Source organism: Seriola aureovittata, chromosome 1 (assembly GCF_021018895.1).
Source record: "Seriola aureovittata isolate HTS-2021-v1 ecotype China chromosome 1, ASM2101889v1, whole genome shotgun sequence".
In the NCBI taxonomy this organism is placed as follows: Eukaryota; Metazoa; Chordata; class Actinopteri; order Carangiformes; family Carangidae; genus Seriola; species Seriola aureovittata.
In genome coordinates this window covers 19,946,813-19,963,135 of record NC_079364.1, presented here as the reverse complement: position 1 = coordinate 19,963,135, position 16,323 = coordinate 19,946,813, and the positions used below count along the sequence as shown (strand labels likewise).

Genomic DNA, 16,323 nt, shown 5'->3' with positions numbered 1-16,323 from the left:
CGACCACTTTGGTCAGGACCAAAATATCGTAAATGTCTCATGTCATCATTTGGATGGATTGCCTTGAAAATTTATATTTAAGATATTCTACATTTAATTCATACAAATATATGAGCGTTGCACTGGAAAAAAGATGCTGCCACTTCTGGCATGAAAGAGGAAACATGTTTACAGGCCTGTTTCTAATGTTCAACAGGTTGTAGCGTTCACTGCAGGCGTACGTTTGAGACATTGTGTGTTGGAGCCTGGAAGGTAATTGTCAATATCACATCTCTCCTGTTTGCAGATTTTCCCGCATTAATAATTAAGCACTGAATAAGAACATTGTGGAAAAAAAAGTATCTTTTCTTGATTAAACAATTGTCAACAGTGTGGTCGTACCAGCAGTCATGGGGATTTTAGGCATCCGTTCATTTGATCGAGCTGCGCTACGTTTTGACCACAGAGCTTGTGTTGCTGTTACTGGGATGGCGGTTTTCAACCCAGTCACATGATGATACAGCTGTGGGGAGCAGCAAGTTTTTTTTTCAATCACAAGGTCTTTCAAGAATGCACAAAAATATCTATTGTGGTAAGGTGTACTGTTGTTGCAGTGTTATACAAGATTGGAGAACATGTCCCACACTGGACAAGGCTTTCATTTAACACCTGATTACGACAGGAAGAAACGGTCCAGCCTGCAATAATACATGTGACAACAACTGACAGAATGCAGACATGTAGGTGACAGGAAGCACTTTCTCTGCCCATTTCATAATGAAACCTCACAGTCAAGAACTACGCTCAGTAATGGCACTAAATGTCCTCGACATGGAAGCTCACGGAGAGACTCCAGAATAATCTTCAAATGAGACTTAGAGCACACCTGACACATGCACCCATGTGTTATATTACACAAACTAATGTGTACAATGTTTACCTGTCCTTGCACTGTATATTCAGGACATTTACTGTTGCAAATTACCGAGAGAAAGTACATTTTCAGTGGGGGAAGTGGAGAATTTAAAATGCTTTCACTGGGACCCCATGACCTGCTCCATGACTAACTAAATAAAGGAGATAGAGGAACATGGAAGAGAGAGAAAATCCATGACAGGATCATGTGTCAACATGATTAAAGGGTTGAAGGGAAAGAAAACACCATAGACAGTTAGAGAGAAAAGAAAAGAAGCATGAAAAATGATTATTTCAATGTTTTCTTTCTTCAAACAAAAGCAACATTTTACTGCAAAGAGCCAAACTAACATGACAAATCTCGCTTTAAAGTGATACTCCATCTTTTCAGTGTGAAATACCCACCTCTTATAGACTTCAACATGGCACCAAAAAGTGTCATTTCAGCCTTCGCAAACACATAGGCTGTATTCAGCTTAAACTACACACAGCATTTACTTAATAGATTTCAATAGTGAACAGTTGTCACAGTAGAACAATTATCTATAAAACATGTAAAGAGACTTCTCAGACCACCTCCAAATCATAGTCCACGTATTCACGCTTTATTGCTGAGCTCAACATCTTCCCCAGTTGCACTCTGTTAAAACCTGGTTAAACACACTGCTGTCATCTCAATCCTTACATATGGGAGTGTGAGTTGGTTTGCACACATTAGAGCACCTTTGATATTTTGACACTTTTTCCACATAGAACTTGTCATTGTTCTTACCCATTGTTACCATCATGAATCCAAGCTGACCACATGTTCTCTGGGAAGGACAAAACACTTATGTAAATGTTTCATACTCAGAAGATATATTTCAGGTGGAGTATCACTTTAAGATCCAGTGTGCTGACCTTAGACGCCAAGTGCATAACTTTGAAAGCAAATATTCCTTATGCAACACAACTTCAAACAACTTGTCAACTCTTGGCTTCTTCCAAAAAAAAAAAAAAAAAAAACTCATGACAATTAATTATAGCAACAGCAGTTTTGGCTTCTATTCATTTGTGATTCTCATCTATTTGTGTTACCATTACTGCACTGTTGGTAGGATGGATCACATCGTACTGTACTTTACTGTTAGAATGAGGGGAAAAAATCGAGGGAAGAGGAAGAAGATAAAGAAAAAACAGAAAAGAGGAGAAGAGAGATTAAATCCGTTCTTGTGGGAAAAAGGGCAAATATGTTGAATAAACAGGGAAATTTTGTTGGGGAGAGCCAGAGAGGAGGTGAATGTGTAGCTGTGAAAGAATGAAAGTATGAGAGAGTGAATAAATGTTGGGTGATGTAAGAGCAGCAGTATGTCCGCTGATCAGACAGCTGCTTGTTTCCACTTCTCTCTTATCTCTGACCGCACCCTCTGTGTGTGTGTGTGTGTGTGTTTGTGTGTGTGTGTGTGCGTGCATGCGTGCGTGTGTGTGTTTTCCCACAGTTCATACTGATGTCTTGATATGCGTGTATTAGTTCCTGCATGCACGCTTGTGTGCGTTTATACGTAAGTGTGTGTCTGTGTGTGTGTGTGCGTGCGTGTGTGTGCATGTATGTACAGGTGTGTTTGTGAATGATCAGGTGTGTGTGTGTGTGTGTGTGTGTGTGCGTGCGTGTGTGTGCATGTATGTACAGGTGTGTTTGTGAATGATCAGGTGTGTGTGTGTGTGTGTGTGTGTGTGTTTCAGGTCCAGGAATGTGCTGCCCTGATGAACCCTGCTGTTGTGGACTTTGTTTATATTTAGTGAGGTGCAGATCAGTGCAGGTCTGTCAAAATGAAACCACGTCACACAACTCTTCTCCAGTACACTTATCTTGGTGTCTCAGGCTGTTTCCAGTTTCCTTGTACATTTGATCAATATATGACCTTAGATCTCATATATACAAAACATTACAATCGTCCAAGATAGGCGAAAGCATCCATGATCCATGACTGAACCATTGTATTTGAAATTGTAAAAAGTGTGAAATGGAAGTTATACCTAATGCAGGACAGAATAATCATAAGACGGACATTTTGCTGTGGACGGTCTCCCAAAGTGAGATGAGGTAAAAGCTACATGCATGAGTGAAGAGAAATTTGTTGAAAGATGGAATACAGGAACAGGAAAAGAGAGACAGACACGACAAAGTGATCAGGAAATTGAAAGGAAAGATCAGAAGACAGAGGAGGGAGGAAGAGAGGAAGTGGAGTGAAGAGGTGGAAGGAAGTGACAGTGGGTGGAGAAGAAAAAATGACAAGGGGGGCACAAGAGAGGTGAAAAGGAAAAGAGGAAAACAAAGAAGGATGTGGGGAATTTCCTTGTTTTCCTACAACTATCAGGTTATCCAACATGATTAGCCTGATGCTGGTGAAGTACAGATGAAGACAACACACACACACACACACACACACACACACACACACACACATGCAGTGGAAATACAAAGATGTCACAGTCAGCTGTTCTGTTGCTGGCAGGATGTATCAGCATGTCAGTTCCAGACACATCCTCTGTGTGTGTGTGTGTGTGTGTGTGTGTGTGTGTTTTATTTCTGCCTTGGTGTGTGAGTGTCCCTGTGCCAGACACAGGGTTATGGGGTATTGAGATGTGTGTGTACCTCTATCTTAGAAAGGAGTTTTAGTTATAGTCAGGGTGAGAGTGAGGACATTTGATCTGGTCCTCACTTTTTCAAACCTAAAGTGTGTGAGGGTGACTAACCCTCCCCGCTTTGCGTCCAGCTGTTGTTACATGCAATTACACCTTTTCTTCTTTATCATCTCTCTACTGTCGCCTGTGTAATAAGGGCATAAAACAAGTTACAGTTATGTTTAGATCCAGATGAGGCTAAAGGTTGGGTTTAGATGTGTAGTTACGATGGTTTGGTTTAAGGGAAATCCATTATGTCCTGATAAGTATAGAAGAACAAACATGAGTGTATGTGTGTTGAATAGATCTGGTGTTTATTGCTATTTGTGAGTTTTTGCTATAGCTACATAGTCAGTGTTAGCATTAACACCTATTTACTGAGGCTACCAGTCTAAAAGGACCGAGAGTTCAGCATCAAACATCAAACTCCAGCAGTGGATAGTAATGTCAAGGTTGACTCTTACTGAAGTTAGCATGCTAACCTGCTAGCCCCGGCCCGTCTCATCACTTTCCAATAGCGAGCCACTGTAGCCTCCAATCTGCCCTGAAGATGTAACGCTGCTCCAATAGCATACTATAACCTCTTGACTTGTAAACACAACAATGGCCAAAACTCTTGACAGGCAACAATCACCGCTCCCGGCAAGAAACCACGATCTGCGACAGAGAAAACTTACAAATATCACCTTTAAGGTGAATGAAAGCAAGAGAAAAGTATGAATCAATTTTTCATCCTCCTGGCAACATCTGTTTCTAAACCTGAAATAAATACCATCCAGCCTTATCATTATTATTATTATTACTATTATCTTTTATTGCAACTAATATTGCTGCTATGCTGTGATAACAACATTAGTAACAGGAATGCAGTTTAGAGGTATGCAACTCTGAAAAAGACCTTGTAGTAAACTATTTTTGCTCTCAGAAGTTCTGTGACCACTGGAGTGTGTGTGTGTGTGCGTGCGTGTGTATGTATCTGTGTGTGTGTGTATCTGTGTGTGTGTGTGTGTGCGCGTGTGTGTGTGTGTGTGTATCTGTGTGTGCGTGTGTATGTGACATTGCTGAACGCTCTGCAATGTGAGGGCAACAGGGCCAATGCAGTTTTAGGGGTGCGAGCAGGAGATTGAAAAGACTGCAAGTCTTGATGAATGCCTACAGTGTCTAACTACAACCTGTTATTGTGGTCTCGCTTTCTATATAAGAGCTGTTGGCTAGACGACACACACGCACACGAGCACGCAGACACACACGTACACGTACGCTGTTCTATATGTACAATTGCAGGTCTAGTTGGACTCCTGTGGTTCTCTTCCACAGCCATTCGTCAACTTTAAGAGTCTGGAGACAGAAGCAACTCCCCCAACACAAACAGCTGGACAAGGCCACCATTGAGCTACATAGTAGTGGCCTTTTAGAAACATTTTTTATAGTTAGTGCAGTGAAAAGTCAGCCTGGAACAGCTGTAGTATATAAGAAATATGCCAACATGTCTTCCATGAAAACCATTTAGAAATCAAAATATTATAGGTAATAAATGTTTTTGGGCAGCTGGAAAAGGCAGTGCAGCTGTGGCCAGTGAAGAGGGAGACATACTTCTTATTTCTAGGAAGGTAATCTAACCACAAACAGAGCGGAGTAGTTTTAATTATATTCATTATAAACCCAAGGACAAAACAGTCACATTCACACACATACAAAATGTGTTTTGGCCTGTATTTCTGTCTCTGTTAGCACGAGAATGAACACCCAGCCTGACAAACTTTGCACATACTCTCTGTATCCACACACACTGCTGAAACTGCTAATCTATACTATGAGAACAAAAAACATCCTGTCTGTTAAAGACAGGCAGAAAATGTGTGTATTCTGGTGTGTGTGTGTGTGTGTGTCTGCGATGACATTTTTAGATTCCAAGGACAGTGTGTGTTTCCTCTCTTGCTTTCTATTGTTCCTGAAGCAGCAGCGATCTTCGGGGAACAGAGCAGCCACCAGGCCTGTAGAGCAGCGGCCAATGGCAGGGCAGGGCAGAGAGGCCCCCGAGGCCGATGGGAACTAAAGTCTGTCCTCCTTTGCTTCACTGTTTCCATGGAGATTTAAAGTATAACTAACTCACGGTGCCTTCATGAGATGGACTGTGATCATCTGTCATGGAGGGCAAACAGTTTTCATGAGATTCAAAGACAACAGGAGGATGGACAGGATTGTTCTGACTAGTTTGTCCTGACTGGTTAAAGGTGTGTGAGTCACCTGCACTATCTGGGATGAAACGTTTCCTGAGTTTTTGCCCTTTGTGGCCCATGATTACATCTCCCTGCTTCTGGGATCATAACGTACTGTATCAAAGGCACAGTGTGACCGCTCCACATGTCTTTGCTGCCATCTGCAGGAAAGCCTGTAGATAATCTGTCCTACCCTCCTCACTGAATGCATTGTCCTTTAATTTGGTACAGACATTAATTAATAACCTCCCACACTCCCTGACTTTTCATCTATTTCTATTATTATGTTTAAACCTGTGATTAACCATATTTTCATGTGAAAATCAACATTTTAGCTTCCTTTGATAAAAAACTCCACATGTACAGTATGTGTGTACAGACTGTCCTTGAGTGACATGGACTGCATACCTCCACCAAACTTCAACCTAAGCAGAGATGTTGCACATCAGTTTAATTGAATCTTTAATCTCTGTGTTTGCAGTAGTAGTTTTCTACCTCTCACCCTCATGAACAAATAGATCCCTGCCCAACTTATAAGTGAGCCGTACTCCCTGACTCTCTTCCTGCCTGTAATCGATACTGTCACTGAATATAGACCCTCTGATGTGTTGTTTGTACAGTAATTGTACTTTCCAATTCATATTGTCATCGTATGTGCGAAGTTCACATTTTGGCACAAAAGAAAACCTCACAATGGAAAGCGTTTATCCTCAGGGAAACACAAGTGTTTTCAATCAGTCTGGCTGGTAGAAGTGGTGCTGGGAGCAGTTCAGTGTTTGTGGAGATGTCCTGTGTGGGACAGTTGAACATCAGCTTAGTCGCTGCTGCAAGAAGGGAAGACATCTCGGGGGGGGTGGTCCCGATGATTCAACTGGTAGAGCCAGTACCCCTTAGGCTCAGTCCTTACCGCAGCATCCATTGGGTTCGAGTCCGACCTATGGCCCTTTGCTGTATGTCAACCCCTCTCTCCCCAACTTCCCTGTGACTCTCACTGTCCCTATCCGAATAAAGGCAAACTTTGCTTTGAATTGCGGCATATTGAGCCTTTAAGTAGATACAACATTAAAAGTAGTTAGCAGCTTCTTAAACATGAACATGATGTGACGACTTTGTCATGTCACAAAAGTAACAATTGAAAAATATATGCATTAGTCGTGTAAACGACACAAAATTAATTTCATTCATCCTATGTGGCGTTTAAATAGTTTATCAAGATGTTAAGCAGCAACTTATGCCTGAAAAATGTTTTTGTCACTTAAGTTTGTTCAACAGAAATCGCATCTATGAACACAATTTCACAATAAAAATAAATATAATGAATAAAGGCTGGCACTGGTTGTTTTTAAAGAAACACACGGGAATACTGTTATCTCATTATTTAAAAAAATGTATTGTATGTACTTACATACTGGTGTCAAAAGAGTATGCACCAAAATGTCACATTGACTCACAATTACAAAGAAAAAGCATTTTCTTTTTCTTCAATTACGTAAGTATTGAAAAAACTATGTACAGAAAAAAGGGCATGGTGACGAGATAGTACACTAGAAACAAACTTACAGTCACAACAAGGTTTTAAATGAGGCTTCTGCAAGTAAAGAAAAGAATCTTCTAAACAGTTACATTGTCTTGGTGCTCTGAACTTCAAATTGTATTTCCACTCAAAAAAATAACCTTGTGCATCCTCTCCAGTCCAGCATCAGGGCGTTTTCAGGGTGTGCTCACAAAAAGGATTTTCTTTTAAAAAACTGCCAGAGGACTGATTCATCAAAAATGAAAAATATGACAATCTGTGTGGAAATACTTTTTAAATAAAACATCTTCAAGAGGTAATCTTAAAAAAAAGAACTTTCAATGGAAACATGGCGACAGACAGGGAAAGTAAATAGGGTGGAGGAAGGTAGAGTCCTAGAGACGAGCTGTATGTGGATTGCCAGTCCAAGGCTTCAATCAACACCTCTCTCTGGATGGACATACAGAGACACGTAAGACTTGTCTCCGTTTCCCTGCTATCTCTTAAAGATGAAAAGTACAGTCGTTCACAAAACCCTGGCATCTTTTCACCATCCGGAAATTTACAGATTTTAAATCAAGACAAGACACAAAGTAGGAATCAAAAGAAAGGCAGGATCATGGTGATGTATGGGGTGTCATATGACCAACAAGACAAAAAGAAAAAAGAAAAATCCTCACATCTCAATGGTTGCTAATGAGAAAAAAAAAAAAAAAAAAAAAAAAAAAAAGAAATGGCAAAGTAGAGCGACTGGAGTAGTTACATTGTTCAGTTCCTCTCTGTCAAAATGTGACTCAAACAAACTGCCCCTGAACAAACTCAGGGTGAGACATCAACATCAGAGAGGACACTAAAACAGGGCATCAACACATTCAGTGCAACACTAGACTAGCATCCGCAGTCTCACGGCATCATAAAGTTTCAGTTTGGGCTACAAAGTAGTAAGACAGTAATATTCTGTCATTCAAAATGTTTTTCCTAATGTTACCTTTATGCAATGCCAAGCTAGAAAGTTACAAATTCATGGAAAGTGATGTGCATGCCAGTGAGTGTTGAGTCTGCCGCCTCTGAATTTAAAAAGTTAAAGTGTGACCAGCTTCTTTCCAATGAGACCAAACAAAAGAAATAACTGGAGGGGCCGTTAAAGTGAGAATCCACCTAAAACAGAGGACAAAAACTATACTGATGATCGTAGTTCAGCTGATCTTTGAGCATACATATAGCATTTACAAATTCTGTCTTAGGGTGAATTGATGTTTGTGAGGTAAGGATTTAATTTTGAACAGAATGTGTCTCTGGGTGTATCTTGGGTAGACTGGGACCAGCTGCTCCCCCCTGGGATAGTTTCTCTTTTCTTTTAGTCACTTTTAGCCTTTTTGCTGTTTCCATTCTCCTCCAGCTCGGTCCCTTCTGCCTCCTCCTGGTGCTTCCTCTTCTTTGTGTCATCTGACTGAGAGGGGGACGGGTGTGGCCGGAAGCTGATGATGATGCAGGTCATGTTGTCACATCCTGTCCCATCTCCAGATGTGTCGGGAGCCAAACAGTGGTCAACCAACTGTCAGGAGGACACAGGGGATTTTAAATTAAAGATGCAAACTATGGACAATGTTTGGGAGTCAACTGAGGCTGCAAGTTAGATAACTCGATGACTACACATGAGTTTTAAGTGACTGATAAGATACTTCTTTTTAGAGAAAAATCAACCATCTAAATCATCATGCCTTTATCAGAAAAGGAAAGGAGAACACAGACACATTTGAAGTAGCTATTTAACATTTACAAACAGCTTATAGAGTATAGCAGTGTTTGGTGTCCATTATAGTAGAAACTGACAAAACAAGTTTAAGATATACATTTTTCTACACCGAGTGTACACCACATTACTTTTAGTTTCATGTCTGGGAAGATATTTTGATTCTAGTGCTCTGGATCCAGTTAAAGAAACCGTCACCCACTGATTTATTAACAAGTGACCATTACGTAAAAGTGTCAGGTGTGTAACAAGTATGTACAAGTGTCCTCACCTCTTCCACTATAGATGAGAGGGGCCTGGCGCTGCCACTCTGGTCTGGTTTGATCCTCTCACTGATGAAGTCCACCACCTCCTGACTGCTTAACACATTCCTGCACACATGGAGACAGAACTTAACAACAATGACAAATCAAAGAACAAACAACTTCAAGCTCATAAAGTGTCAACTTTCAGCGATCAAAACAGTTTCATTGTGTTTAATTTGAATTAACTGCACACTCTGAAAAAATATACTGCTGTATAAATTTGTCTCTCTGGAGGTACAAAATTCATTGTTTACAGTTAATTCTTGGCAGCTGGGTTTGTAGACTGATTCATCACTGGCTGTCTGACAGATGTTTATAAGTGTGAAGAAGAAATTATGATTCCTTTTGAAAAATAAAGTACAGGGACACACTTCCAACCACCACCGTTACTCACCAGATGCCGTCGCAGGCAATGACCATGAAGTCGTGGTCCTCGTTTAGTGTCAGAACTTTGACGTCCGGCATCGCAGAAATCATCTGCTCCTCTGGAGGCAGAGCCTTGTTCCTTTTATAGAAGTGGTCACCTGAGAACCGGAGTCCAGATTTACAAATGTTAAAAAGAATCTAAATCTGTGTTTACAGATATGGTCATCTCAGAAGAGGAGAATTTGCAATTGTGATTTGAGCTCAAAAGAGAAAATATCTATACTGACCAAGAGGTGCTATTAGTTTAATTGTGATGCTTCTCACAGGACTAGTCTAAAAAGTCACACACAAACTCAGCTATACCAATAGCTCTGGAGAGGTTCAATCCACCGTTGACTCGTCCGTCCATGGTTACTTTCCCTCCAGCGTTTTTGATGCGAGCTAGTTCCACCTCGTCCTCTGGTTTGTGGTCGTACGACATGTCAACAGCTTTACCTACAGCAACACAGGAAGGGAGCGCTTACATTTCATATAAGATAACGGCAAAGTCTCTCATTAAAAGCTCTTCCACTACGATTAGCTGTTGTCCAGAACATGACATATCATCTGATTATAGAGAAAAAAACCCACCTAATGTGTAAGGGGATATGAACAATATAGTCTCTTCAATCAAACAAGGTCAACATTTCAGCAGATTTTAAGCATTTAAGTGACATTAAACATGAAAACCAACTGTGGTTCCTACTGAGAATATTTCTACATTCATCACATAATTAGAAACTGTCCAATTAAGGTGTTCAAAGTTTGAGGTCTCCCAGGTGGCACTAGTTACACCCTGCATCTGTTTCATGGCAAGAAGAAATATTCTTGCCATCCCATTTTTTAGTTTTGTGCACCAGAATACGTACAACTGATGGGGTTATAAAATAAAACAGCAGAGCAAGCAAACATAAAATGATATAAGATTTGTAATGGGGCTCATAGACACCAGGCTGAAGTTCCTCCGTTTATTTAATATACATTTTACAATAACACCGGTAACCTGGCCCCAAACGTTTCTGACTTACCGCGTTCAGACACCACACAGCGAGAGTCTCCAGCATTGGCCACGATCAGCTGCTTCCCTCGGATCAGAGCCACGACAGCTGTGGTGCCGCTGTCTGAGCCAGGCTGTGAATATGTGACAACATTGTTTAAATTCCACGATGGCTTTCACTGACATAAAATAAATAAAAGCTTGCAGGCATTTTCAGCCAATTAAAAAAGAACAGAAAAAAAGGCAACCATTAAAACCTCTTTACCATTTACACAAAGTCATGACAAATAATTGAGTTTGGCTTCTGCAGCTGTGCGACTGTCCAACTTATTGCAGGCTGTTTGTTGGATTCATAGCTTAAAACTTCAGCTGTGTTCTTTAAATGGCTAAAAAGAAACAACTATTGCTCGTTTGGCCAATTCGCAACAGTGAAAAGAAAAGTTTCTGGTCATTTCTTTTAGAATCACGGGGGAACAATACAATGCTTTTATTATGACTACTGAACATTTACATTCAACAACTAATTAATGACAAGTCTGTTCAAGCAATCAGTGGATCGAGGTCATAATATCTTTGTGATCACCATCAATTCGTTGCATCAGGGAGGTTTTCATAGAGTTGAGAATGCAGCAATAAATCAACAGCCTTGAAAACAGAAAGTGTGATTAATCAGTACATTAACTCTGCATTGTTGTTCCCCCTCTCAAGCTGACATGGTCACTCTCAATGATTATAACAATCATTCTATAAATATTTTTGAGCTCCACTCTTAAGACTCGCACACCACAATTCAGCTTTTAACTCAACATCTAAACAATTATTAAAAAATCAAGGCAACCTGTGACCCTGAAATGAGGCCCGATATGTTGACTGGACTGGATGTAGTTGGTAGGAGTTAACTTGTCAGATGCAAAGTCCCCCTTTGTACGCACCTCCTCCTTGCCATCCATTCCAGGGAGACACATTTCCTCCTCCTCTTCATCCTCAGAGTCTTCCTCTCCTTCCTCTGTATCTTCCTCTTCTTCCATCTCACTGCTATCACCTTCTTCCTCTTCGCTGCCATCCTAATTAAAAAAAGTTATTACAATGCTTATCAAAGACGGTGAGCTTTCACAGCCAAGGAGAAATTTATTTTGATCTCATGCTCTCACCTCTTCATCACTGACCTCCTCCTCCTCTCCTTCCTCAGACTCCTCGCTGTCATCAAAGAACCTGGACTTTGAATCTCCAGCAGCCTTGGAGGACAAAGAGGAGCAGGAAGGACCTGCATCTCCTTCTGCCTTACCGGCCTTTTCTTCTCCATTGGAGCTTCCTGACTCTCCACAGTCAGCTGCTGTTTAGGACAAAGGCAAGGTGTTGGACAAGAGTAACAGAGAGAAAATAAGAGGATAAGGGCGTTAAGGAGAGGGCATTTAATAAGTGCCACTTCCACACACTTTAAGATTCTTCCTTTAATGCTTGTTAGCAGGTAGACACCCCCCCCCCCCCCCCCCCCCACACATACTCATTTCAATATTGTAGATTGTTTTTAACTACATTACCATGACATTTTTTGGACATATTTTACATCTCAAGTCATGTTTTAGTAGAAAGAAATGTTGTTGTTGAAGACTCCAGAGTCCAAGCTCTGTACCTGCACCACTGCCTTCAGCTCCTCCTATTCTCCGACAGGCTCGCAGCTTAGACCCACATGCTGCTCCTTCAGCATTCTTCACCTTCCCGTTGCTCTCCTCCTCCACTTCTCCGTTCAGCCCCTCTTTCTTCTGTCCTTCCCCACCTTCCCCTTTGTCTCCTGAGGTCTCAGCATGTGGACAGGAGGCCTTCTTAGCAGCCGCACTAAGAACAAAAAACAGAGGAAAGAAGAAATAAAGGAGTCAACAACATGAAGAATTTTAACTGCTGTTTTACAAAAACCTATCATCAAAACCCTGGATTCACTGGGTTACAGCCAAGATACAGGTATCTAATGTAATGGATATGGCTGATTTTCACTGAATCAAACATACAGATCACACACATGGGAACATCAGAATAACTGAAAACTGAAAATAAAAAACAACTTTTAAAAAAGGTGTCATATGATTCTGTCATCACCTCCTTGATGTAATAGGATTCCTGTTAAAACAGGTTGGTGTAGCAGGATGTTTAACAAGGTGAGGATCAATTTTATGTGTAGACCAATGGGCTATAAAATCTTTAATGACTTTACTGGTTGGACTTCCATGAGGTTACCACAAGATGCACTCTTCTGCAAAAAGTAACATTTTCAGAAAATGTTATTTTATTGGCTATTGAAGTGTATGGATCTACCTGATGGCAGAAGCGTGTTTGACGGCGTTGCGGTTCTGGCCGTAGCGCACCAGCAGCTCCTCTATGGTCATTGTGGCCTCCTCATGGAGCAAAGCTGCCTCCTCTGTGTCCACTGAAAGGAGAACAGAAACCTGAACTCAAAAGTTTACATTTTGATTTGAAATTACAGTTTTTATCCACTTCAGCTGTCAGACAGACAGTTCATTGTTTCATTCTCACAGTGATTGTGTTTTATTTCATGTCCCTGTTTTCTTTTGCAGTGTTTTTTCAATAATTATGGTCATTATTAGTTTTTTATTAGTATATTTTAATATGCTGGATGTTCCTGATTATGTGTCTTACCACTGACATCCACAACGAACGGACAATACTATCTAAACGTTAATATGGGTGTACTCACAATCATCCTCCTCTGCCACCTTTTCAGTGGGTGGCTCCTCAGTGGGCCGTCCAGCAATCTGGACCAGCTCCTTGATGACTTCCTCTGTGGTCATTCTGCTATCGATGGCCAAGAAGGCATCCTCCAGTGCCTGGAAATTACATGCAAAATGTTTATTTCAGTAAAAGTCAAGTGGCACAGTGTAATATTGGGTTTAACATTAATAAGATTCATGTTGGGGGTCTCTTCAGAAAGTGTTCTGAATGTGTTAGGACAGTGGCACAAAAGAAAAGAGGTGACCACAGTGATGATACACAGATTATTCTAATCCCACCTAAACTGTAATTATTCCAGAGCAGAACTACACACCACTGGTCATGATGATATTTGTTCTGTCAAACTTGTTGAAGATGTGTAGGCCAGGCTGTTACCTCTACAGCGTCTCACCTTTTGCAGTTTGCCGTCTTTGTAGGTCTTCTGCTCTTTGATGATGTCAGGAAGGTACTTTGAACAGTACAGAGCCACCTCTTCTCCTAAATGGCAACAGCAGGTAATATAAATTCTCAGGATAGGTGTGTAGTACTCAGAGAGGTGTGTAAAACAAACAATAAAGGGGGAAACACTACACAAAAACAGGCGTTTTGTGCTCCAAAAATCGAAAAAGGAAAGAACATTGGTGTCTCTGAGTGGAGTTTGTGTGGGCAGTGCTTGTTGTGCACTGTCAATGTTAGAAATACTGTTGAGTGTTTAGCAAACAAATGCTGTAAATGGTGCAATATATAGTGCAAAATACTATAAATAGAAGACTTTTTGTACACTGTGCACGTTACCTCCATGTCCGTCATACACAGCGAACATGGCAGTCTCCTCATCAAACTCTAGGATACAATTATGAGCATCCTGTGAAACAACAAAGACAAAAATACACATCAAAATACAGGCATTTACTAATTGGCACAGTAGCATAGCAATCAAAGTCTTTTCTGGTGTTAAAAAAGGGCAACCTGTACATTTAGGAAAAGCAAGTAAGAGGGGATAAGATGATTAAAAAAAAAAAAAAAAAATTGAGATCCTTGCATACCATCTTCAATCACTGTCATGTAACATAAATACATTTAGTGGGCAAATGACTGTCAAGCAACAAAGAGCCTTGTGTTGTTATTCCTGCCCATGTTGATACATGTCTTTAGACTTAATTACTCACATGCATGCACCTAGCAACCAATTTTAGCTATTGTTATTCTGCAGATAGCTGATGCATTACATCCAGTTGACTCATACATGATTAGACAATGCGTTTGATTTCCTCATCAAAAATGACTTAACAAAATAAGACAAAGACAACAGATTTTCAAATGCTGTCAGCTGCAGTCAAGTACTTCCTTCACAAACGAGGAAACAAGGGTCACACAGTGGACATCAATTACATGCTCTTGAATGCTGAGAGTTAGTGTCTACAATGTAACTCAGCATGCAAAAAACACCCTGAGGATGAATTATGGATTTCAGCCATCACTGCAGCTGATGCTGAGGGAGAAGCTGGTTTAGGAGTGTGGCGGACTTTCAGTGTACTCTGGAGAGACACCAACCAGCTGCATTCAAACAAACCTATACAGAGAAAAGCCTCACACCCCCTTCATCCGGCCATTTATAACTCAAGACACATTTTCTCCTCGCAGAGTTCGGGACACAGGGCGGCAACATGGTTGTCTTTGATCCGGTCCCTCATTTTCCGTCTCACCTCCATGGAGACACGCCAGCCCTGCATGGCAGAGAAGCCGTAGCTCATGTTGCTGTTGCCGCCATCGGAAGAGGTCTTAGTCGTGTTTGGCTGCGACAGATAAGCCCCCATGGTTGTCGGTTTCTATGGCTTTACACCTAGAGAGAGGGTGACACGGTGGAAACATCACATTTCAGCTTCACACGAAGAGGCGCACGTACGACCCAGAGCATTTGTCGTACTTCGGCTGCGTTAACCAGCCTGGCTAGTTACGGTTGCTAGCTAGCTAACGTTAGCGACACCACAACAAAAAGTAGACGTATTCGCAGCTAGCTAACATCACCGAGCTAACAGCAGCAAAACCGGCTAAACTTCCAGCCGTATCCTCTGCCCCCACCAGGCAAGCGGCTGCGCAGCTGCACAAACATCAAACACTTACCGCCCACAGTGGATTTACCTATTGTGAAGGAGCAGGATGAACTTGTAAACGGGCCCCAAAGAGAGAGATTCACATAGGAATGACCACACGTGTGGAAGCAGGAGCCGCTATCAACACAGACCAAGCGAAGAGAAGCAGCAGCCGAGGAGGAAGTGAGCGCGCTCGCGCATGTCCCTTTCGTCCCACCGAGGAGGCGTGTCCGAAACGTGCGTCTTACGTCAAAATGTCAACCGTTTTTAAATGCGCGAAGGAACGTTTTAAAAACAAACGGGGTACTCAACGTAGAAATACTCTGCTACAAGTAAACCTGCTTTCCTTAAGTAGTACAAAAGTATGAGTCTCAAAATGTACATCAGTTGATAAATATAAGAATTCCTTATGCAGAATCACCAATTTCGTAATAATATATAAGGGCTGCAGCTAATAATCATTATCGTTATCCATTATTGATTCATCATTTTGTTCAAAAAGTGTTTGAAAAATAAAAATGCCTCTTCAAATGTTTTGATTTATCCAAGCCAAAAGACCAGCATTAACTCCTCTCATTTAAGAAGATGGAACCAATTGTCAACAATTCTAACTTATCCATGAAGACATATTTTATGTTATTACAACTGTGTTACTATATTTTCATAACTGTTTATACAGCGGCCTCCACTTATGGGTGTACGTAGGAGGAACTATAGCTGTTGACTAATCTATTCTATTTTACTTATAATGTTTTA

The 16,323-nt window shown here is 41.1% G+C and overlaps 1 protein-coding gene across 2 annotated transcripts; it reads right to left on the bottom strand.

Annotated features, from left to right (window-relative positions):
- Positions 1–7,143: 7,143 nt before the first annotated feature.
- ppm1g (protein phosphatase, Mg2+/Mn2+ dependent, 1G) lies at positions 7,144–15,767 on the bottom strand. Of its 2 annotated transcripts, none has more exons than XM_056375222.1 (14): positions 15,617–15,767; positions 15,181–15,317; positions 14,270–14,339; positions 13,887–13,972; positions 13,461–13,590; positions 13,061–13,172; positions 12,384–12,586; positions 11,902–12,083; positions 11,683–11,814; positions 10,782–10,884; positions 10,078–10,209; positions 9,743–9,872; positions 9,315–9,414; positions 7,144–8,845 (listed from the first exon to the last, which is right to left on the bottom strand). In XM_056375222.1, the coding sequence occupies exons 2-14, from the start codon at positions 15,289–15,291 to the stop codon at positions 8,648–8,650; spliced, it is 1,689 nt and encodes a 562-aa protein (XP_056231197.1). In that variant the 5' UTR covers positions 15,292–15,317; positions 15,617–15,767; the 3' UTR covers positions 7,144–8,647. The 2 variants fall into 2 exon arrangements, with proteins under 2 accessions (XP_056231197.1, XP_056231198.1); XM_056375223.1 differs by having other exon boundaries at positions 15,599–15,747.
- Positions 15,768–16,323: the final 556 nt, after the last annotated feature.